Source organism: Muscardinus avellanarius (genome assembly GCF_963383645.1).
Source record: "Muscardinus avellanarius genome assembly, chromosome: 3".
Classification (NCBI taxonomy): domain Eukaryota; kingdom Metazoa; phylum Chordata; class Mammalia; order Rodentia; family Gliridae; genus Muscardinus; species Muscardinus avellanarius.
Window position 1 is genome coordinate 87,122,091 of NC_137788.1, and position 26,540 is coordinate 87,148,630.

General features: G+C 34.0%; 1 protein-coding gene across 1 annotated transcript in view; it reads right to left on the minus strand.

The window, feature by feature from the left end:
* DPYD (dihydropyrimidine dehydrogenase) overlaps positions 1–26,540 on the minus strand; it is a gene marked incomplete at both ends in the record, with an annotated part of 932,092 nt that overhangs the window by 618,933 nt on the left and 286,619 nt on the right. Inside the window, one exon of the mRNA XM_080690443.1 lies at positions 12,809–12,896. Coding sequence (XP_080546569.1) covers positions 12,809–12,896 — 88 coding nt within the window. The remainder of the gene's footprint in view (positions 1–12,808; positions 12,897–26,540) is intronic.

The following is a 26,540-nucleotide window of genomic DNA, read 5'->3' on the forward strand; positions in this document are numbered from 1 at the left end:
TATTTGCTAAAATCATAACTAAGAAGAGACCCAAGTGCATTAATAAACACTAAAATGTAGGTATCTCTTTAAATAAGGCTATTTTAAAGTGCTAGTACAAAATAATTCGTTAAGAATATATCTTCTACTTCAAAGACAGGGCTGATATTGGTATTATTAAAAAGGTTCTATAAAAAGATTTTCTTCTCAAAACAATTTATGCTGTATTAGACTTAAATTAATTTGATTAGACAAATGTTAATTTGGTTTATATTGCGAATATTTCTCTACTTAAATAATATGTATCTCTAAACTGTAAAAAAATATAAGCAGTTAATGTTCTAAGTAATTCCTTGATAAACAGCCTGCTGAGCTATCTGCTCCTCTACCTATTTTTAAATAAAGTTTTATTAATACTAGCTATAATCATTGTTGCAGATGCTTTCACACATTTTGTTTATTATATGTATATCATTCCCATCTATTGATTGCATTAAAATGTTTTTTTCTAACTGTACAGTTTTGTAACCTCTAGTCCTTTCTACATTGGCAGATATATAGCAGAGGCTTCAAAATGTACTTTAAATAGTGAGAAGATAATGAAAACATTATATAATTAAGAACAAATGAAAGCGTGGGACTACAGTATAACTTTACTAAAGACAGAAGAAAGGTAAAATAATTTATTCCAGGAAAAAAAAAACTTGCCAGAAAGTGAAATAGTCCATTTTAAACTATTTTATTCTTATACTGATAAATTTAATCAGTGAAATACAGGTACCAACAAACCAACAAAACTATTAAATTTCTTTTTTTAAAAAAAAAAAAAGCAGAAGCACAATAAGAATGTAAAGATCCAAGAAGAAATTTCTAATATGTCTTACTGTCCAAAAGTTAGAAGCATTAACATAATTTCTACTGATTAATCCACATATCCATATCTTGTTCTCCAAATTTAACTTATGAAAGAGAAGTTAGATACACAATTTATCTCAGTAATGCAAGCGAAATAAACATCTGCTAGCTTTCAGCCATGGACGTTTGCATGTGGAGGGGGTGGGTGTGAACAGAGACTGTGATGTGCCCATGTTCTTTCCATCTGCACACCAAGTGGCACAGCCTGGCTCACCAGAGGACCAGAACATGCACCAAGATTCCTTACATATTTGGTGATAAGAAAGCAAGTAAGTCAAACCTTTCTTTAAACAAACGTTTCCTTAATGTGTTATTTGACTTAATATTCAGACTAATCATTACCTCAGACTAATCATTACTTACTGTTTTTCCCCCAAATACTAATTCCTGATTCAACTCAGATGATTGCTAATGAATAGGAGTGGAACAAATTAAAAAAGAGGAATATAACCAAACTATATTCTATTTGAGGGAATTGGGAACATGATTGTACTGGATGTTCCTTGAACAACTCAAAGGAAATATCTGGAGAAAAACTGATTTGATATAAATTTTGATGTATTGCTTCTGAAATAGATTTGAGACTTAAAGTACTGTGTGTTAAGGAATTTTCTTAAAAGACATGGTCTTGCTTTAGAGTATACAGCTTCTAACCATTTAAAATCAAAGAAATTGTTTTTTAATATATCAAAGAATATTAATGCATTTTATCTCATCTTGCCAACCAAAGATGAGAGTCTAAGTTATATAAATAGGAAAAAGTAATGTTATACAAATTATCTTGCGAACTTTTACATTCCCAAACTTTAGAAAAATTATTTCTAGAAAAAGTACAAATAGCCGGGTGTGGTGGCACACGCTTGTAATCCCCGCGCTTGGGAGGCAGAGACAGGAGGATCGCGCAGGTTCGAAGCCAGCCGCGCACGCTGGCTTAGGAGACCCTGTTTCCAAATAAAAATATAAAAATAGGTGTGGGAGTGTATTCCGGAGGTAGAAGGGCTTCCAGGAACCCCAGTACCACAAAAAAAAAAAAAAAAAAAGAAAAGAAAAGAGTACAAATATGTGGAATTATACCTGGTTTCCTCCAACTTACATAAGTCTCTGCCATTTTCATATCATTTTGTGTATCTCTTACTAACTCCTCTTTTTTTTGCATAAAATGTTTTTATTTTACCAAAATTTACAGAGCAAGTGCTAACAAAAAGGCAAGACAAGCAGAAATGTGTAATATACAATGTAGAAATATCTGTGCAGTAGTATGTAACCTAGTTTTAACTGAAAACAACTGTAAGGTGGGTATGATGGTGCACACCTGTAATGCCAGTACTTGGGAGGCTGAGATAGGAGGATCACAGGTTTGAGCCTAGCTTGAGTAGCTTAGACCCTGTTTCAAACAAACAAACAAACAACAACAACAAAATAAAACAGGGCTAGGGGGTGTAGCTTGGAGGTAGAATGCCCTTGAATTAAATCCCCAGTTCCAAAATATTTATTATGTATGGTACATATGTGCTCAGGGTAGTCCTGAATTATTCCATATTCAATTTCATTGAATCAGGAGGAGTGTACTGTGATGTCTTTAATTCTTCTATGATGTAATTCACTATCTCAGTGACTTCTAGTTTTGTTAAATTTCTTTAAGGTTGTTCATCAACATTCTACCTCTAGAATACAACCCAGATATAGAGGATGATTATTGTATTTAAATTTTAAAAATAATCATGATTTTTGTGGGCTGAATGTTTATTTCTCCTTAAAATTCATTTTTGAAGGATTGACAACAAATATAATGATATTTGGAGATTCAACCTTCATATTAGATACATTTTAGATAAAGTTGTGAGAGTGGGGTCCCATATGGGATTAGTACACTTATTAAAAAAAAAACCACCCAAGAGGATATAGGAAAAAGGCAGCCATTTAAAGCCAGAAAGAGGGTCTCACCAGGACTCAGCATGCTGGAATCCTAATGCTTGTTTTTTAAACCATACAAATCTAAACAGACTGAGAATATGAACATATATGTTCAATAATATGCCCTTCCTGGTTCAAATATATATAGTCATTCTCCCCACACACAAACACACACACACACACACACACACACACACACACACACACACGAATATAATTGGCAGCCATAAGCAGTATTGGAAAGAAAACATTCTATGTACTTCAATAATTTTGCAATTCTCTTATCAGCTACTCAGTAAGAATTAATTAAGCAACTGGGAACTACTAAGAAAAAGATTAATGCTTAAACAATGAAAACACCAAATTATTTTTGTGTAAATTATTTCTTTAACTTGGCAACTATCATAAAGTAACATATATATTTACTATGAAAAGTCAATGTGAAATACAGTACAACTCCCTCTGTGTCTCTATCCAAAGATAAAAGTACTTAATATGCATATAGTTTAAGTTTTTGTACATTTTTTAAAAATAGCAAGGACTTATAGAATATTTTAAAGAAACTATTATATTTTAATAAGTTAAATACAAATATATTTATCATCTACAATATTTAAAAACTTTTGCCCAGTAGACACTATTTAAAAGAAAAACTTTCTAGCAGAGATATGTGGCACATGGCTGTAATTTCATTACTTGGGAGGGTGAGTCAGAAGGATCAAAGGTTAAAGGCCAGCTTCAGCAACTTACTGGGACCCTCAGCAACTTAGCAAGAACATATTTCAAAAGAAAAAGGGCTGGGGATGTAGCTTGGAGGTAAAATGACCCTGGGTTAAATCTCTAGTATCAAGTAAATAAATAATAGACTTTTTTTTTTTTTTTTTTTTTTGGTGGTACTAGGGGTGGAAACCAGAGGCTTTCTACCTCCGGGCTATACTCCCAGACCTATTTTATATTTTATTTGGAAACAGGGTCTCACTGAGTTGCAGAGAGTCTCACTACATAGCTGAGGCTGGCTTCGAACCTGCACAATCCTCCTGTCTCAGCCTCCCAAGCGCAGGGATTACAAGCGTGCACCACCACACCCGGCTTTCTTATATCATCATAAAATGTTTATCTTATTAAACACTGCTGAGCATAATTCTTCTTTATGAAGAAATCTTATTAAGAACTAGGAATTCTTATTCTTCTTCATAATTCTTCAAAAATTAACTAAAGGCTGGGGACATTAACTAAAAATTAACTAAAGGCACGGGTACATGAGCATGCCTCGCATGAATGAGGCCCCGGATTCAATCCCTAGTACTACAAAAAAATATATTTTAGCCGGGTGTGATGGCACAAACCTTAATCCCAGTACTTGAGAAACAGAGACAAGAGGCTCACAGGTTCAAAGCCAGTCTCAGCAGCTTAGCAAAATTCTGTTTCCAAATTTAAAAAGGGGGGTCTGAGGGTATAGCTTGAAGATAGAATGCCATTAGGTTCAATTACCAGTATCAAAAATAAATTAGAAATAAATAAATAAATAAATATGATCAAAAAATAATATTTAGCATAATTGTGTAATGCTTGATAGACTATGACATCAATGCCTTTAGTGGTTAATCAGAACCAATGAGCATATCTTTTAATACTGTCATAAAGAAACAGGCGGACAGAGACAGATAAATGGTGGATATGATAGGTGCTTAGAATGATCCATGACTTTGAAGAGCTAAATGATCTACATCATCTCAAACTTCTCAAGAAGTTATTGAATTACTTTTCATTTCTTCTATATTTTTTTCTTTTACTTCTCTCAATCTTTGAACTTCAAAAATGCTATTTTGATGTCTGTTCTATGTCAAAAATGTGCTGAAATTGTGGAATGTAAAAATAAAAATAAATCTCTACTCTTGTAAGATGTTAGTAAACTGTATATTATGGGGAGCAGAAGGGGATACATGCACACAGCACAAAAGCATAAAAGAATATTATATACATTCATATAAATGACATCTAAGACATTTCAATATATATGAATACAGAATAAACATTTATCTCAGCTGGATAAGTATGAGGGCTTCAAGAAGAAAGTGTCATTTTTGATGAATATTCTAAGTATTGATTTTAGCATGTACAGAGATAAACCAAAAGAAAAGAGTGCAGATACAATGATGGATGGCAAAATATACCTCAGGAAGAATGGCGGTAGTAAATGGTGGGAGAGGTCTATAAAGTGGTAGATTTAAATTTAAAAGGGTATGCAGGGCGTGGTGGTGCACGCTCATAATCCCATAATCCCAGCGCTTGGGAGGCGGAGACAGGAGGATGGCGCAGGTTCGAAGCCAGCTGCGCTGGTTTAAGAGACCCTGTTTCCCAATTTAAAAAGTATAAAATAGGTCTGGGAGTATAGCCCAGAGGTAGAAGGGTTTCCAAGAACCCCAGTACCACCAAAATAATAATAATAATAATAATAATAATAATAATAATAATAATAAAATAAAAGTTAAAAGGGTAAATTCAGATAGCTATTTTAGCCTGTAGATAGTGATATTTGGAAGATTTATTTAGAGTGGAGTGACTAACCACTGAAATATCTGAATTTTTTAAATAGAATATCTTATTACTAGCCTGGTGCAATGGCCCAAGCCTGTGATACCAGTTATGTAAAAGCCTGATACACCAAATGCTCTGTGCATATGTGTTTGTATTACTTTGATGTATAGGTGTATTATATACCTATGATATATAGATGTACAAGCACAATGCACTAATGTTATGCGTGTACGCATTATAATATACAAGAAATGTATATATACAAATGTACATATATATATATGTATACATAATAAATTGTGTGTGTATGTGTGATGTGTATGAAATCTAAGGCAGGACCATCCCAAGTTCAAGGCCAGCCTGAGAAATTTGGTAAGAACCTGTTTCAAAATAGCCAGGTGTGGTGGCACACCCAGCATGTGGGTGGGTGAGACCGGAGGATCACAGTCTGCGGACAGCCGCAGCTACTTAGTGAGGCCCTCTGCAACTCAGTGAGACCCGGTTTCAAAATAAAGAATAAAAAATAGGGCAGGGGGTGTAGCTCAGAGGTCAAATGTCCCTGGGTTCCATCCCCAGGCCCGCAAAAAAAAAAAAAAAAAGCCCCGGAATATACTTGGGTAACTGAGACAAGAGGATCACAAGTTTTCAGCCAGCCTCAGCAACTTAGCTAGCATTGCACTCATCAACCTTGTGACCTTCTGTTCCCAAATAAGAAATAAAATTTGGTTTGGAGTGTTACTTGGAGGTAGAATGCCTCTGGGTTCAATCCCCAGGCCCCTCCCAAAAAGAGACTGGATGTAGGTCATTGGCAGAGCTCCTGGATCCAATCCCCAGTACCTTCTCTCACCAGAAGAAGAGAATAGTTTGGGAGACAAACATAACTATCACAAAGTTATTTCAGATTCCATATCAGCTTATTAAACTTAGACTCAGCAAGATTTAGAGATTCTTAAAATGAACTTACCTGGATAGCTCATGATAAGAACTCAAAGACTTCCAGGGCCCTTGATTCAAGTACCTTTGAAAGACACTTTCAGTTTTTTCTCAGATTCTTTTTTTTTTTTTTTTGTATATTTCTAAGGGTGAGTAGCTCCTACTATCTGCTCATGCAGATTAATATGTTCTTTCTATAGATATGTTAATACTATCAAAGAATAATTGCCCTACATCTATTTTATCTCCTTCTGGGGGCTTTGCATGAACTCATTAAGAGATGATTTAATGAACTCGCAGCTGGAATTCTATTTCCCTCATTTTCAAATTCTTGGGAGCCATCTCACAATTATACCCGAGTACTTACAAGTGACACTAGATTAAACAATATTGCAAATTTTAAAAAGTGGATTGGCAAAATATTCATGACTTTTTTGCTTACAATTGAGTCAGGTTTATTATTTTAAAATCATCCATTTGTAACTGTGGATATTGACTAAACAAACTTAGTTTTTATCTGGAAACAGACACAAAGAAGGTGGTCTAAAATCTGTATTGCATTTTCTTCTAAATAAATAGCAAGTATACACAATCATGTACACTTTAGAAATTCCTGATTAGGAAGCTAATTAAGAATAACTTTTTCAGAGAAGAATTCTGCCTTGAATGCACAAGAGATTTAACGAAAGACCACACTGCAGCAAATTTAATACCACAGTCTCGCAATGGATCTTCTTAATTGTAATTATCTTTTCTTCAGCAGTTATAATATTTGGGGATCTTCACATTTAAGAAAAACACTCTTTTCTGATGGTAACTGAAAAAAACCCAATAGGTGGTAACAATGAGAAAAGGAGGCTAAACATAGAGACTAATCCTTCCATAGTCTAAAGTTGCCACATTCAGGAGTCTGAGGTGGGATGTAACAAGGTAGGCAGGTGTCATCAGGTAACACATTGGCTATCAGTTGCTGTGCTTGCAATGTCCTTTTATGTGAAAGTATGGACCTCTGGATTTGTTCAGATTTTCCTATACTAACTATAAAATTCATTTTTTTAATTTAGTGGTCATTTAATATTTTTCTTTTGCTTTTCTTAACCTTAATTTTCTCATCCATAAAAGTGATAATAAAGCTGGATATAGTGGTGAATGCTTGTAATCCCAACATTTGGGAGGCTGATATAGGATGCATTTCACTGCTAGCCTCAGCTACTTAGTGAGGCCCTCTGCTACTCAGTGAGACTCTATTTCAAAAGAAAAGAATAAAAAAATAGGGCTGGAGGTATAGAGGTAGAATGCCCCTGGGTTCCATCCCCAGTAACACACATAAAAAAGGGATGATAATAATCACCTATAAATAAATTTTAAGAGGTGACAGGACAAATTATATTATGAATTTTGGCTGAGACATTATCAGATTTTACAGCTACTGCTACCAAAATCACTACCATAATAAGCCTACTCTTATATTTTTTTGTTAACACAGTAATACTACCCTTATAAAAATTTAAAATTTATTTCTCTCCTGGTTTGGTCAATGTTATAATGCTCCAAACTTTTCCAGTATTTGAAAGTATCCTATACGTTTATTTTCAAAACTAGAACATTTTCATTAAAAATCAATAATTAGGGCTGGGGATGTAGTTCAGTGGTAGAGCACTTGCCTAGCATGTGTGAAGCCCTGTACTGCAAGAAAAAATAATCAATAATTAAAAACACAATTCTGGAAATTCCTTTAGTTCTGGGCAAATAAAAGTGGTTGATCCCTCTAACTCCCATCTCCTAAGACCTTCTGAGTTAGAATCTCTTAGGGGCCAGACTTAGAAAAAAAATAAAAATAAATAAAAAATAAAAACACAAAGAGCCTACTGTGTGCCGAGTACTCTGCTAGGCCACTGAAGATCAAGCAATGAGTGAAAATCTTCAGATTTTATGAGCTTACCTTCATGTGGTGAAAACAAATATGCGGAAACAAAAATGTGAAGTCAATTACAATACAGAGGAACAAGCACTTATATAAAAGTTATCGAGACACTCAGAAAGGGAACTGGAGCTTAAAATCATGGAGCTATACATTTATTCAGTGGGAAGAATGAAAGCATACATTCTGAGTAAAGATAAATCAAGTATCAAGTAGAAAAATGTACATCTAGGCTCAGAACTTAAATATGGAAACAAATAAATATGCGTCTAGGTCTAGGTCCAGGTCTATATCAAAAAGAATGGCTGAAATGCACAATTTAATGGGTAAAGTAACTGAAGGGATAACCTGTGACCAAACCACGAGAAATTTTGGAAAACCTATTAATTCAGGCAATCACTGCCTCTTGGTCAGTGCTGGACATGCTATAGGGAACAGAGAGTATTACTACCTCAGAGTCCTTACAATGTGCAGCACTGGACATCATAGATAGACTATTAAGGCATATTCTAACAAACATTTTATATATAATGCAGACTGTATATATGAGCAAAAACATAAGAAAGAAATATATAGAAAAAAATTTTTTTTCACAAGATAATGCCTAGCCTAACTGAATAAAACACACTTTGGTATTTTCTCTTCTATTATTTTAAGTTCTTTTTTGTAAAATTAAAACAGAAATAATATATGTAATCAATCTTTAATTTCCTGATTAGCTAAGAAAGCAACTTAACATTTCGTAAAAGCCTTGTAGAGTAAATGTTCTAATTGTTCTCTTGAACACTAATGGTAACACACTATATGCTTTTATTTCAGTAAAAATACCAAAAATTTAGGGCCCTTTAAAAAATCCCAATTATTACAAAGAAAACACAATCTAAGTTTTCATAAGACATAAAGCTTTACCTTGAAACTTAGAAGACACACAAACTCTCCTGAGTAAAGTTACATTAACTCTACAAGACTTCTAATACTATATTTACAATGAGATGGTTTCCTTCATGGACTCTGCTCTGGGGATTGAACCCAGAGGCATTCTTCCCCTGAGCTACACCCACAGCCCTATTTTTTATTTTTTATTCTGAAACCATGTCTCCCTTAGTTGCAGAGGGCCTCACTAAATAGCTGGCCATAAAACCTCAATCTTCCTGTCTCATCCTCTCTAGTACTGGGACTATAAGTGTGCACCACCATATTCAGCTAAAATTCATATTTAAAAAAGAAAAGGCTTTTTCACTTAGTCAAGTAACACAGAATAAGGTAGTAGTTATAAACATGGAAAAGATCTATAACTACAACTTCCCCAGCTACAGAAAGAGAAAGCATCTCCATTTTCAGTAAACTACTTTCAAAGCCAACATGGAGCCACTAAGTCCTGATAATTTTTTTTTTACAGTGTTTCATTGATCTCATCTGTCAATAATAATGATAATGGAAACCCACAGTAGAAAACTTTATGGGTCCCCTTCCTCTATATCTACCATCCTATTCCTCTATAATACTAGAGGTTTAAAGGGAAATATGTCCACTGGGGTAGTAGTAACATTTCCCAACATCCTTTTCTGCTAGGTATATTAGAAGGCTAGACTGTAGGCAGTAAGATAAAAGTGTAAATGATATATATAAATTCTGCATCCTAAACCTAAGAGAACAGAACGTGCATTCTCTCTTTCCAACTTAAGTTAGCAGGAATGTGGACATGGTGACCAACTAGAGACCAAGGATGAAAGACAAATGTTGAAGGCCACTCGCAATGTTATATAAGGAAAACTAAATGCATATTGTATATTGTTTCAGCCTCTATGATTTTCTTAAAGGGACCAAACTTATATTCCAAATAATATAAAATTCCTATTTCACTCTCTCTACTTCCAAGATCAGTGAGAAAGGGTAGATAAAACAAGTGAATGAAGTTTAATTATCATATAGAAGCAAGGTTTAATGAATAAAAGGATGCAAGGTTGTGAGGCTGTCCAAGTAACAGGCAGTTGTATGATAACAGAAAGGTCATAAATTCCCAGATCGAAAATCAGAAGTGTCAAATGAATATTTCCTAGAGAATAAGGCTACTTGTCCTCTACCGACTGAAGATTTTTTTTTTCTGATAGGATGAAACTTTCTTGTATATATTTCATTCAAAAGACTGAAATAGCACAGAGCAGTATTCCTCTCATCACTACACCAAAATGTCAAAAGATTCACTTCTCAGCATGAAAATGCACAATATAAATATGAAAGGGCTTTACATTTCAAACACTGCACTCACACAGTGCAGAGTCAAATGGGGACCACTGTATTGTAAAAGGGTATAGCACTGTCAAGTGACTAATGTGAAGAAACTTAATGGAATTAATAAAAGAAAAACCTGAAACATTATTGATCATTTCAGAGAGAAAGTATTTCTTACAGTTGGAATCAGTTAGAATTACAAACTATTATATTATTGGATGGGATGTAGCCCAGTGGCAAAGCGCTTGCCTGGCAAGTGCACCACCCTGGGTTCGATCCCCAGTCCAAAAAGACAAAAAAAAAAAGGCCCCCATTAAACTATTAATTAATCCAATTTAAAATACTTTGCCTCTTATGGAATTACTTTGGCGATATTTCAGTGTATCAGTTATTTGGTCATTACTTCTTTAGGACAGATACATTTTGTAGTCAAAGTTTATAGAGATTAATGGGTAGAAAACATATCTTTTATATATTACTGCTCACTGATGATTTTTAAATAGTTATGTGATAACATCATTACTTTAGACATAATACCTTGTTAAAGCTTCCATTTATGGGCCAAGCACTTTTGAATGTTACAAGTCTAACACTAGTACTACTAAAAGAATATACTTTATAGATATTTTATCTATAAAGTATATTCTTTTTTTACTTTATAGTACTTTACATTAAATTCTCCTTATAAAGATGGGTGTGATGACACACACCTGTAATTCCAGTACTTGGGAGGCTGATATAGGAGGATACAAGGCCCTCAGTAACTTAGTAAGACCTTATTTCAAAATAAAAAATAAAATAGGGTTAGGGATGTAGAGCTCTAGCTCACAGGTAGAAGCCCCCTGGGTTCAACTTCTAGTATCATACATAGACACACACACAAAAAAAATTTCTTACAAATATAATACTGAAGAGTAAAACCAGAACCAGGCATAGCACCTCTAAAAATAAAACTTGGGGAAAACAGATCTTTTCTCCTTCCTAATCTCAATTTGCACAATAATTATTGTAATTAAATGAAAATAATATGGAAAGATATTGATGACAGTGGCACTTAACAATTTCTGAGATAAAGGAGGTTCAATACTGACAGGAGCTCGAATACAGTGCAGATTTATTTTCCTTTTCATTACCTTTCATCTAAATAAAACTAGTGGCAGAATTCCCCTTACACTTGTTACCAATCAGTTAATAAGATAATATGTGGCTTTCTATAAGAACAATCTAGTGGGCACAAAAGGATTAGTGATGATTTTAATCTGCAAGTACAGTGAAAAAGTGAAGCTCCCAAATAAATGTTATCTAGTGTGCAATCATTTAAAAATATGTCGAAGTTTTCATCTTCATGCAGCAATATATATGCATATATATTGCAATGTATATATTCAAAAAGTATAAACTGAAGAAGAGACAAGCTAAAACATGAGAATGGATTTGTATTAAAAATCAGTAATCATTTAAAATTTTCAGCTTAGTATGTCATAATTGCCCAGAGTAAAATCTTATTATATAATAAATACAAGGTTTATCAGAAGATTTAATCAAACTACTTATTCTCTCTGGTTTTTCAATAAACAATAAGTAGAAAAAACATACTAAAAAACAGTATCCATGGATGTATAGGCAAAATCTGAAACCACAATATACATTAAGTGTTTCAGTAATTACACATGACCTCGGGACTTTCAGAACTGTGACTAAGCATCATTAACTAAATATGAAATAAAATAAGCCCTTCCAAAAGTTGACAGAAATTTCAAAATGAATAGAAAAAAGACATTATCAATTTAGCCAATGCTATTATCTTTTTTAAAAGATATAGCATTTAGCAGGGTGTGGTGGCAAATTCTTATAATCCCAGGTCTTGGGAGGCTGAAACAGGAGGATCACAATTTTGTGGCCAGCTTCAGGAATTTAGTGAGGCCCTCTGCAACAGTGAGTTTCAGGATATCAGGGAGATCCTATTTCAAAACAAAGAACAAAAAATAGGGATGGGGTTGTAGCTCAAAGGTAGAATGACCCTGAGTTTAATCCTCAGTACCACCAAAAAAAAAAAAGGGAATATGGCACTTAGATCTCAAGCTTCCATGACATGCCTTAAAAACACTTGCTTTTCCAAGGTGAGGATGTTGTGGGGAGGAACTGGCTTGATAGAAGACTGACTTGCCAAAGTTTACCTATAATGGAGATAAGGTAGCACACACCTACTTGTACACTTAAAATTTAGTTATTTGGCCAGTCATCACAATCCATTATTCCCTGTACAGAGACAACTTCCATTATGAAAACAAATGTCTGAAGGCAGTTATTCTTTAATATTCTGTCAGGAATTTCAAAACTACAATAAATAAAAATATATAGAAGTAAACTACTCACCGATTCCAATGAAAGCAGCTTTGTAGCCTTCTTCTTTCAAAGTGCTGAGAGTCATTTCATTCACCGAAAGACTTTTACCACAAACAACCTGTGGGAAACAACATTCTGAATAATTATATTTTAATTAAAACATAAAGACACTAAATTAAATTGAGTAAACAAATCTATAAAATTCCATAAAATGTATGTAGAAATATTTCTGATCACTACTGTACAGGCTTACGTAAAGAAAGCAGTTTACATATGGAAAATTAACATGTTTGACTTAAGTGCTAAAATGTAGAAGAAAGGCCAGTGTAATTAAAATCAAGTCAGTAAACTCTCCTAGCTTGTTGAATGTGTTGAATGTGGGGCACTTTAAACAGTAAAATGATAAATGAGACACCATAGCAGCCTCCATATAGTGAAAGAATGGGAGAAAACACACACAAATAAATAAACAATATCTATAAACATGTGATCATCAGGTGTGCATGGGAGTTTGGAGACTAGAGTGCTTCATTCCAGCCAATGTTCATTAAGTCTGACAATACAGAAAGGAGGAGGGGTTTCAATCGTGCCTTTAGGAAGAGTACACAGATCACATGGAGGTTTCGGATCCAGTGTTTTAAGGAACCTATTACTTGGTGTCCACAATGGCTATACTAAATTGCAATCCTATCAACAGTGTATAAGGGCTCCCATTTTCTCACATCCTTGGCAGTATTTTTTTCTTTGTATTCTTGATGATTGCCATTCTAACTCAGTGTGGTTTTGATTTGCTTTTCCCTGTTTGTGAATGATGTTAAACATGTTTTCATATGTTTAGCAGCCATTTTTATTTATTCCTCTGAGAAGTGTCTGTTCAGTTTGATTGCCCATTTTTTTTATTTAGTTATTGGATTTTTTTTAGTGTTAAGGTTTTAAAGTTGTTTGTATATCCTAGATATTAATCATCTATCAGAGGAGTGGCTGTTAAAGACTTTCTAATGATACATGCATATCTATGTCTATAACAGCACAATTTACAACAGATAAACTAGGTGTCTGTCGACAGAAGAATGGGTTATAAAGCTGGTGTATATATATATATATATATATATATATATATATATATATATATATATATGCAATGGAATTGTACTGAAAAAGATTAATAAAGTCTAGAGGCAGAGGGTAACAGTCCATTAAAAGCCACAGTACTCGCCAGGTGTGATGGCACATGTATTCCAGTTCTTGGGAAACTGAGACAAGAGGACATAAAGGTTTGAGGATAGCCTTAGGAACATAATGAGACTCTTATCAACCCAGTGGGACTTTATTTCAAAGTAAAAAGGGGTTGAAGATGTAGTTCAGAAGCTTGAAGGTGAATTCCCCTGGGTTCAATCCTCATTACCACCAAAAACAAACAAAAACCAAACAAAAACAAAAAATAACCCAAATAGTCCCAATTCTATACTCAGTCCTCACACATGAGTCAATTTGTTTATTTTCTGATCTAGAACCTGCTGACTGAAGAGGAAAGAGGGTTCCTAGGAGGAAGGACCTTGTAACACCCTTGCAAGTGAATAATGTAATGATTATCCTAGTCCCCAAAAAGAACTATGACCATTTGCCAAGATACATAGGGAAAGGAGAATAATTGACATTTCAAGAAATATTGGAGTCAGGCTCTTCACTGATATTGACACCTGGAGACATAGGAATGGAGACATATGTAAGAGATAAACAATAAACCCTGACTAAAGTCTGACCCTGTCAGAAAGCATTCTCTTGAGTCTCCACTTATGTAACTGACTGTTATGCTTGTCAGTTGATGTAATACCCACATTGTATGTCTGATCAGTCTAGGAAGAGCTATAATAGCCTTATATAGCTATAATTTTTAATCCTATTTTCATGTGAGAAGACCACATGAAAACAATCAGAAACCTGACCAAGAGAGTAAATCCAACACAGTATTATGTCCAGGTCGAGGAAAGACAGCAAGTTGGATGAGGAGAGGCCCCTATCGAACATCCACTTAGTTCACCAGTTTGACTCTTGCTGAGATCAGATGGTTCCTAGAGCATAAATGTCAACTACTGCAGGCTGACCTAGAGAGTTACCCTGATTACAGTTTCTGTGAAAAATGCAGCATCATTGCAAGAGCAGATTCGTGAGGGCATGGAGACACTGCATGTGGCTATTGATTTGGTGTATGCATACTTTTCCATTCCAATTAGAAAATTAATCAGCAACAGTTCATACTCAGGAAGTATAGATGAGAGTGTTCATTTACAGATTGCCTCGGGGATATGTCAACTGCAGTATCAATATATGGAATCTGAATCTGAAACAATCTGAACTTTCCAAAGGAAGTCATTGTGATCCACTATATATTATACAGATCAAACAGTGTGAGCAAGGAGGAATGGTGGGTATGCAGGAAACTTTAGGCACACAGACTCTAGAAGTTGGAAGATGAACCCTACAATCAGGGATGAACCACTTGATATAGTCTAGAAAGCCTGTTTCTATGTATGATCCAGTATATTCTATTACAGTAAAAAATAAATAGCTATATTTTGCATTTCCACAGCAAAGAAAGATAGATAATGCCTGGTCAGTTTTTTTGGATTCTAAAGGCAACATGTTCCTAAAAGCTAAAGTATTTAATCTGAGTCATAGTGTAAAAGCCTTTACCTGTGAAACAATGATGACTGCAGGTAGGATACACAAAATACCGAAGTTAAGTGTCGGGCTTCCTTCTATGTATTGCAAATAGGAACTCATTTTATGCTCACATCAGCCCTCTAAAGTGTTACCACTATTCTGCTTTTACAGATGATGATGTGAAAGAAAAACAGCTTGGACAATCTTTACCAAAAACACATATATGAGCTAATTTAAGAGCTAACACATGCAGCAGCTATGATCATATGTCTCTTGAGGATAAAGAGTAAATGAGAAGAGCTAGCACCATCAAGTTAAATAGCACCATAAAAATGTAGTGTTTCTGGAGCATAAAGTAAATTCAAGAGATAAAAAGTGTGGGTCAAGGTGATAGGGGCTAGGTTGTAGGAGTTTATTTTCCTTGTCTTCTTAAAATAGTGTTTCTATTTTAACAGAACTACTTAAGAAATAATGTTAAATTTTTATAGTATGTCATCCACAAGAATGTTTGTGATATCAGAAGTTGTTGGGCATCAATCCTTTCAGTTAGTTGTATACATCTCAGCTCAATTTCCCAAGCATAATGTAAGCAATGCTTGAATTTTTTGGTCAGAGACTTTCTCCTAAAAATTTCAGGCTTAGAGTAGGTTATTCACTCTGTGTCAAGAGTTTGGAGATGGAGCATTTCAGGCAAGAAGATGTGAATAGATTCCTGATCAGAGAGGAGAGAGGAAAGTATAGGTGTCTGTCACTCCATTTACATTGGTTATAATTGCTCTGTTCTGAGGCCAGAAAAACCACATGGTGAGCATTTTGTTTGTATTTTTTGTTCCTTTACTGCCTATGCTTTTTATATGTAGTATTTTCCATCTTGATTTTCTTAGATATGGATTATAATATATATTCTACTTTTCTCTAATTACCTTAAAGACATAATTATGTACTTCCTGGCTGAATTTAGAATAAAACTTCACTGTACTTCAAGATAAGTATAATAGTTACTACTTTAATCTTATAAAAATTCTGAATATCAGATATCTTAAAGTTGTATCAAAAATCACCTTGAGATTTGATTAAAATATTTTTATATATCTATAATATTTGTTAATAAATGTAATAATACACATTATTCAAGATAAACTTTTATACTTTTGTGGAGTACAATTCATACTTCAAATCTGATAGCCAATATATGAAATAAAGTATATGGTCTTTATATTTTTTATATAAACTTGGGTTAAATAGACCAATTTTTGGACTTTTTAAAGTGCCTAAAGATGTTTTTTTAAATGTTATTGTAGTCCCAGTACCTGGGAGGCTGACATTAGGAGTGTAGCAGATTGGTGACCAGTCTCATTAACCTAGTGAGACTCTCTGCAATTTAGTGAGAGCCTGATTCAAAATAAAAAAATAAAATATGGCTGGGGTATGGAGTGTAGCTGAGATGTATAAAGCTCTTGGATTCAAACTTTAGTGTGCATGAGTATACACAAACATATATACACACACACAGTATTTCTAAATGGTTAAAGTTATTTTTCTTATTAAAGGTGTTTGAAGACAGAAGCACAATTTTTCCTATTTACTACAAAAGATATCTTAAGACAATATTCTTATTAATGCTACTATAAAAATACTTGAAAGTTTATAAGGCTAGAATAACTTGAACACCCCAAATTCACAAAGATAACATAAAATTAAAGCAAAAAGAATATTTTTTATGGATTTGAAACTCTACAAGGGCAACAAGAGCACATGAGTATTCTCTTTAATATTTTTAGTTTTCATATTCATTGCATAAGTAATTAAATGCAAAAGGAAATTTAAAAAATAAAAACAAAATCCAATTTTACAACTGCAAAAAGAATGAACTATGGTGGGAAAGATATGAATCAGAAAAGCAAAGGTTAATATAATTTGAAATATGAAATGAACATAAGATTTTACCAAGGGCAGTTAAACATTTAAGGCCCTTTTTAAAAAAGATAATAAATGTTAACAAATTTTGATAAGGTAAAAGTAGAAAAATGAAATATTCTATGTGATTAAAAATGTCTTAAATAAAATAGAATTTTATGTCTTATTCTCTTTAAAAATACTAAAGATTCCAACCCAATGAAATAATGAAATATATAGAGATATATAGCATAAATAATAGATCAAATTTCAATTATTTGACTGAAAATTTTCTCTTAGAGTTGAAAAGAACTGATAATCTTTTAAATATGAAACAGGAAGTTTAGCTAAATTAGATAGAAATAAAAATGAATAATTGAACTCTTCTAGATATGATTATTTTATATTATTTGAGTGACGAAGAATGCTTACTAAACTGTCAAATAAAAAACAAAGCAGAACTGAAGTTCAAAAGAAGTATAGCTTAGATATAGTGTTAGACAAAACTTATCAACCTTTATTCTGCAAAAACTTATAAAAATACTGAATAATTGTTGAGTAAATGAAATAAACATTTTGGGAAGAAAAGGAAAAAGTTTAGTAATGGTAATACTAGATCTTGAAAGTGAATACACACACACACACACACACACACACACACACACATATATATATATATATATATATATATATATATATATATATAGATAGGTAGATATATTCACTCACACACACACTAATGCATCATATGCTGCTGCACAGGAATTAAACTGTATTAAAGCAGAGAAAATTTTATTTTATTGTTAGAAAATTATTGTTGACTTTAAAATATATAATGTTCAGTAAGTGGAACAAAAAGAAGGCAGTTATAAGAAAAATCTTGGTAATGGGAAAAGGGGGTAACCCGTAGAGAGCACTATAGAAATGGACCCTATAAAAATTGAGCTCTGGACTTCTGGGAAGATGGCAACCAAGAAAAGCAGCGTTTATGAGTCCTGGTAATACTCAATCTCTGTTGCAACAAAATCAGTGCTTTTCATAGCCAGAAAACACTATCAGCAGAGAAATAAAAACTGTAAATTCAAGGGACAGAGAAAAAAGAAGACTAGAAGAACAACCAGAGACCAGAAAAGAAACCAGCCCACACTGGGCAGCAGACGCCACGCCCGTGCCATCTTCCCTCATAGCACCAGGATCCAGAGAAGAAAGGTAAACAAGGAGGTTAAAGAAGCAGCCACAGACCATTTGGGTGTAATCCAGCAGTTCTTTGAGCACAAAGAACATCTAAAACTTTCAGTGGCCAAGCTAATCATGCCCTCCAGGGACTCAGAACGGAGCTCAAAACCAGAAAGAAATATGCCAGCCTCACAGCCGAGACGTGTCAGCAATGCCATATTGCCAGCAGCAGTGGCAAGTTCACCAGGCCCAGGACAGCTCAAGATCTACACACTCAACAACCGTAAGTGAAATTGTGGCCCCTAAAGGAGAAATCCCAGCACTGCACTCCCAGGAACTTGAGCAGCTTTGATAATCTTCCTGGGTCTGAGATTTTGCAGTCCAACCCAGTGAAGGCGCAGTAGACAGCAGAGATAACACACCCTAGTCGCAGCTCCCTGTGGGAAAATGCCCAGTCCGGAACCCCACAGTCTTGCTCAGACTCGATTAACTCACTGGGTCTGAGACTTTGCGATACAACCCAGTAAAGGAGTAGTGGTGATTGAGATTACCACAGACTCGAGAGCCAGAGCACCCTAAGTGAAGTCATGGTGACCCGGGGAAGAATCCAGAGAAGGCACAAACTTCTGAAATCATGGGAAAGAGATATAACAATGGAGCAATGAATGCCCACAACCCCACAATATCAGAACCTGATAACACAGAAAATCAGAGATCTCCAGAAGATCGAATCAGTAATATAACTGTAGAAATAATACAGGACCTTCGAAAAGAATTGAGAGAGTTTAAAAGAAATAAAGGATGCAATCATTGAAGTAAAGGCATAAATTCAAACCACAAGCAATCGATTGATTAGGCCACATGGAGAATAGAATCTCACTCCTAGAAGATGACCACTCCAAAATGAATGCATAGTTTATAATTTAGAAAAAAAATCTGACAGCAGGACTTTGACATTGAAAAAATATGGGCCCATTTTAAGAGAACTAAACCTAATAATAATTGGAATAGAGGAAGGAAAAGAAGGTGAAACCAAAGGAATCAATAATCTCTTCAAGGAAGTAATAGCAGGAAAATTTCCAAACATAGAGCAAGAGGTCAATACATGGGTCCAGGAAACTTACAGAACTCCCTTTAGACAGGATCAGAGAAGAGGTTCCCCTTGCCACATAATTATCAAAATTACCAATGTGGAAGCCAAGGACAGAATCTTAAAGGCAACAAAATCAAAAGGTCAAGTGACATTCAGAGGCAAACAAATTAGAATCATTCCAGACTTCCCAAACCAAATCATGAAAGCCAGAAGGGCTTGGAGTAACATATTCCAAACTCTGAAAGATAAAAATTTCTAGCCAAAAAGTTTCTACCCAAAAAAGCTATTTATCAAATTAACTGGGGAAATAAGAAGCTTCCATGACAAACAGAAACTGAAGGAATTTATGTCTTCAAAATCAGAGCTAGAGAAAATTCTCAAGGAGATTAACTACAAAGAAGAAATAGCTAGTACACACAAGAACCAGAGATATAAGTGTTTCCATCCAGCAGACAACTAAGCAAAGAAGAAAAAACAGTATTTGAAACAGAAATAAAATCTTAACATGTTAGGAATTAAAAATTATCTCTCAATAATCATACTGAATGTAAATGGCCTCAATTCCCCAATAAAAAGACATAGCGTGGCAAAATGGATTAGAAATCAGAATCCATCCATCTGCTGCTTACAAGAAACACACCTTACAAGTAAAGATAGTAACAAATTCAAGGTAAAGGGCTGGAGCAAGGTAATCCATCCTAACAGAACTCTAAGGCAAGCAGGAGTAGCAACTATGATATCAGACAAGTTAGACTTCAAACCCAAACTTATTAGAAGAGTCAAAGAAGGTCATATTTTACTGGTAAAAGGAATAATCCAGAAAGAGGAAATAACAATAATCTCACATCTATGCCCCAAACATAGGCGCAGCTACTTTCATAAAACAAAGTCTTTGTGACATGAAGTCACACATAAATCCCAATACAATAATACTGGGAGACTTCAACACACCTCTCACAACATTAAACCAATCTTCCAGAAAAAAGGTCAGTAAAGATGCCTCAGAATTAAAGAACACCATTAACCAAATGTACCTGTTGAACACATATAGAATATGTCACCCAACTACAGCAGAGTTTACATTTTTCTCAGCTGCTCACGGAACCTTCCCCAAAACAGATCACATCCTGAGCCACAATGTGAGCACTAGCAAATTCAAAAAATGTTACATACTTCCCTGTGTCATTTCACATGGAATGTGAAATGGAATAAAACTAGAAATCAACTATAAGACCACCCAGAGAAACAACATAAACATGTGGAGACTAAACATCACACTTCTGAATAAAGAATAGGTCATATAAGATGTAAGAGGTGAAATCAAGAAATTTCTAGAAACAAATGAAAATAAAGATACTACATATACAAACCTCTGGAACACTTTGAAGGCAGTATTAAGAGGAAAATTTATAGCACTGAGTGCTCACATAAGAAAAACAGAAAATCTTCAAATAAATAACCCAATGAAACACCTCAAAGCCCTTGAAAAGCAGGAACAATCGAACCCCAAAGCCAGTAGAAGACAGGAAATTATTAAAATTAGAGCAGAAATTAACAAAGTAGAGAATAAAAAAAAACAATACTGAAAAATCAACAAAACCAAAAGCTGGTTTCTTGAAAAAATTAACAAGATAGATAAACCACTGGCCAACCTAACTAAAAAAAAGAGAGAGAATCAACCCAAATTATGAAGAAATGAAAAAGGAAACATTACTATGACAGTGTAAAAATCCAGAGGATTATATGAAACTACTTTGAAAAACTATACTCGTACAAAATGGAAAATCTGGAGGAAATTGACAACTTTCTAGATAAAATTCAACCTTCCTAAACTGAGTCAAGAAGATATAGAACACTTAAACCTGCCGATAAAAAAAAAAAAAATTGAAACAGCAATAAAGAGCTTACAATAAAAGAAAAGCCCAGTACCCAAAGGTTTTCCAATTGAATTCTATAAAACCTTTATAGAAGAGGTAACCCCAATACTCCTCAAACTATTTTGTGAAATAGAAAAAACTAGGACTCTCCCAAATACATTCTATGAACCCATAATCACACTAATACCCAAACTGAATAAAGACAGTTCAAGGAACAAAAACTATAGGACTATATCACTGATGAACTTGGATGCAAAACTATTAAACAAAATACTAGAAACACACATTCAAAGGTAAGGTTAATCCCAGGGATGCAAAGCTAGTTCAACATATGAAAATCAATCCATGTAATTCATCATAAAAACAGAATCAAAGAAAAAATCATATGATCATTTCTACAGATGCTGAAAAAGCATTTGATAAAATCCAACATCCATTTATGATAGAAACACTGCAGAGAATTGGAATAGAAGGAACATATCTCAACATCATAAAGGCAATCTACAATAAGCCCATCACCAACATCATATTAAGTGGGGAAAGACTTCAAGAATTCCCCCTAAAAACAGGAACAAGACAAGGATGTCCATTATCACCACTTCTCTTCAATATAGTACTAGAGACTCAAGCCAGAGCAATAAGCAAGAAAATAATCAAAGGAGTACAAATAGGAAAAGAAGAACTCAAACTTTTACTATTTGCAGATGACATGATACTATATTTAGAAAATCCAACAAACTCAACCAATAGGCTTATAGAACTGATCAACACTTTCAGCAAAGTGTCAGGATACAAAATCAATCTTAAAAAATCAGAATCTTTCCTGTAAACCAACCATAAACCCACTAAAAAAGAATATCAGAAAACACTTCCACTCAGGATCTTCCACAAAAAAAAAAAATACTTAGGAATAAACTTAACCAAGGAGGTAAAAGATCTCTACAAAGAAAATTATAAAACATTGAAAAAAGAAATTGAAGAATCTTAGAATATGGAAAGATCTTCCATGTTCATCGATTGGTAGAATAAATATCATTAAAATGTCCATACTTCCAAAAGTGATCTACAGATTCAATATAATGCCCATTAAACTACCAAGATCATTCCTCACAGATAAAGAAAAATTAGTCCTTAAATTTATTTTGAATAACAAAAAGCCCAGAATAGCCAAAGTAGTTCTTAGCAACAAAAGCCATACAGGAGGAATCACAATACCTGACTTTAAACTATACTACAAAGCCATTATAATAAAAACAGCATGGTACTGGCAAAAACAAAAACAAACAAACAAAAAACCAGATACATAGACCAATGGAGCCAAATAGAAGACCCAAAAACAAGCTCACACACTTTCAGCCAATTGATTTTTGACAAAGGGGCCAAAAACATACACTGGAAAAAAGATAGCCTGTGCAACAAATGGTGTTGCAAAACTGGTTAACCATATGCAGAAAATTGGAAATTAATCCCACTTTCTCACCCTGCACGAGAGTCGATTCAAGATGGATCAAAGAATTGGAAATTAAAACAGAGATCTTAAAGCTCCTTGAAGAGGGCATAGGTCCAACACTGCAACACATAGGTAGAGAAAAACACTTTCTCAACAAGACCCCAAAGGCACAACAAATTAAAAGGTGAATCAATACATGAGATTGCACAAAACTGAAGAACTTCTGTACAGCAAAGGAATCTGTCATGAACCTAAACAGAGAGCCAATGGAATGGGAGAAGATTTTTGCCACCTATACCGCTGATAGAGGACTAATATCTAGAATATACAGAGAACTCAAACTCAACACTAAAAAACCAAATAATCCAATAAAAAATGAACAAGTGAACTAAATAGACACTTAAGAAAGAAGAAATTCAAATGGCCAATAAATGCATGAAGAAATGCTCAACATCATTGGCAATTAGAGAGATGCAAATCAAAACTACCCTGAGATTCTACCTAACTCCAACTAGAATGACAATCATTCAAAACACAAACAATAACAAATGCTGGCGAGGATGTGGAGAAGAGGGAACTCTAAAACATTGTTGGTGGGATTGCAAATTAGTGCAACCACTTTGGAAAACAGTATGGAGAATCCTCAGAAGAATGGGAACAAATCTACCATTTGATCCAGCAATACCACTTCTGGGTATCTACCCAAAAGAAAGGAAACCAAACTACCAAACTAATGCATATGTATCTATATTCATAGCTGCATAATTCACCATAGCCAAACTATGGAACCAGCCAAGATGTCCATGAACAGATTAATGGATTACAAAACTGTGGGATATGAATACAATGGAATTTTACTCAGCCATTAAAAAAAAATCAATTACATCATTTTTAGGGAAATGGAACTGGAGGACATTATGCTAAGCAAGATTAGTCAGTCACAAAAGATAAGAAATCAGATGCTTTCCTTAATATGTGAAAGCTAAGGAGAAATGGGTCATAGGAGGAACTCTAGATGAAAAAGGAAATCCTATAGAGGAACAAACAAGACAACCTAAATGAGAGGATGGGAGGGGGGAAGAAGGAAAATCTTTAAAACATGCAATGTACTTAAACATATCGAAGTCTACCACTAAGCCAAGCAAGGGAAGGAGGGATGGGGAGGGAATGGAGTGGGAATTGGGTAGGGGCTAAATGGGTGATGTGTACATGTATGTCCACACAATTTTTTTACCCCAATATGATGTATGAATATAATGCACCAATAAAAAATAAAACAAATAAAAATAAAAAATAAAATTTGAGCCCTAAAGGCTCAAGTCCGTGGATCAAACTGTAAAGGCATCTCATCAGTGGATACAATTCCTCAAACTGAAATGTGTCTCCTTGCTCTGTCTTCTCAGAAATATATATTCCAAGCCATGTGTGGTGGTGCACACTTTTAATCCCAATATTTGGGAGCCTGCAAAAGGAGGATTGCATGTTCGAGAGCAGCCTCAGAAAGTAGTGAGACTCTCATCAACATAGCAAACTGCTGTTTCTAAATAAAAACAAATTAGGGCTGGAGGTATAGCTCAGAGTTAGAATGTCCCTGAGTCCAATTCCGAATACCAAAGAAAAAGAAATTTATATACAAGTCATTGCTTACAAAGCAAGTTTGAATAGTTTATCTACTTCACATCTTAAAACAATCTGAAAAGTGAACCAATGGGGATTATTAATCTTTGCTTTTTAGGTTCTAATTTTTTCAATAATATTAAATTTCAAATGTATAAAATGGTGATAAAATTTACCCACAACTTCCAAAAGCAATCTGTGCTGATTCTTGTTTCCAGAGATACTTTGTGCATATATAAACAGATATGTTTATATTTCTCAAATGGTGGTGCATGCTTTTTGAGCAGATACTAATCAAAACCAAAGATATTAATTGACTTTGCCAAAGCTATGTAACTGTAAAATTAGAAGATGGCATGACTGTAGCAAAAATATATTATTTTCCACAGTCTTCATATTGTTTACCACTATGACTTTATGAGTTTTCAAATACAAGTAATAAATATGACCTAGTTTATGTAATGTATCTGGTCCTGTGAAAACTGAATGTAATTTTTCAATTACTTAAAAGTAAATTTAAAAATGTCTTAATTCCTAATTCATCTCTAATGGGTAGGAAGAATGATTATATTAAAAGTTTCAATAAGTAATAATTTCTTTATTTAATGAGGAGTAAGTCAGAACTTAAATTCAAAGTGAAAGACAAAGAACTTTCCAGAATTTACTTTTGCAAATAATCACCCCTAAATTATCTAGATTGAGCACTGAGTTTTCATAGGATTATACATATCTATTCTGTGCTTTTGTTATTTGTTTCTTATTTTAGTAATTATATGTAAAAGTTTTCTTTCCCAACCACTGTTAAACAAAATGTAAATTTAAATGTAAAAGCACTGAATATTGTTTTGAGTATTTCTCCTTTTATTGATTAATTTTAAGTATATTAGCAAATGCCAGAGCCAGGAGTAGTTTTTTTTTAATCACTTCAAAGTAACTTAGGAATATAATTCTAGAATGTTTTTTTTTCTTTTAACATTTTTTTATTGAACATAAATAGTATACATTTAAACTATATTTGGTGCCCTCTCCCCCCTGCCCCCGTTTTCCCTTCCCCCCTCCCACCAATGGTTGTCCAGGTTAACCATGTCTTATTCATAATTTTACACATGTTCAGGTGTAGACCCTCATTAATCAAGATCAGCCTTCCTCCTCTCCTATCTTTCCATTCAAACTTAGCTAGTATTTCCCGTCTAATATCTGGAGTCCCACTGGTATCCTTTGTGTTTCCTAGTTTGGGCATATTAGAGGAAACATATGTATCTTCTCCTTCTGTGCTTGGCTGATCTCACTTAACATAATGTTCTCCAAGTTATGGTACATTACTAAACTATTGTGTTATATGAAAAATTATTATTTTGAAACATAAAGTGATATAGTCAATTGAAAATCTAGAGTCTATTGTTGTATTATTATTATTATTATTTTTATTTTTATTTTTATTATTATTGTTATGCAGTACTGAGGATGAAACCCAGGGGCATTCTACCTCAAAGCTATACCCCCAGCCCTATTTTTCATTATTTTATTTTGAAACAGTGTCTCACTGAATTGCAAAGACCCTCACTAAGTAGCTCAGGCTGTTTGTGAACTGTGATCATCCTGTGTCATCCTCCCAAACTTGGACTACAAGTTCTAATATTCTTAATTAATAGAAGAGAAGTATCTAAAGCTATATTCTGCAAGTACAATGTGACATCTTTTCAACCATGAATAATACAATACTTAGTTTACAAGACAGTAAAAATACAAAGATGTTACTTTTGACCCTACTGATTTACCATTTATGTTCAGAAAAAATTATCACAATAATGATAATGACATGATGCATATAATAAATAAAATAAACCTCTTTCAAGAAGTTATATTCCAAATTGTGAAATATTAATGTTTCAGAGTGCACACAACTTGCATGAAAAAGGAACACATGATTAAAGAATCCAAATCCTTCTATTAGCTGCACTGACCCCCTAAAGCAATTTAGGAATTTGT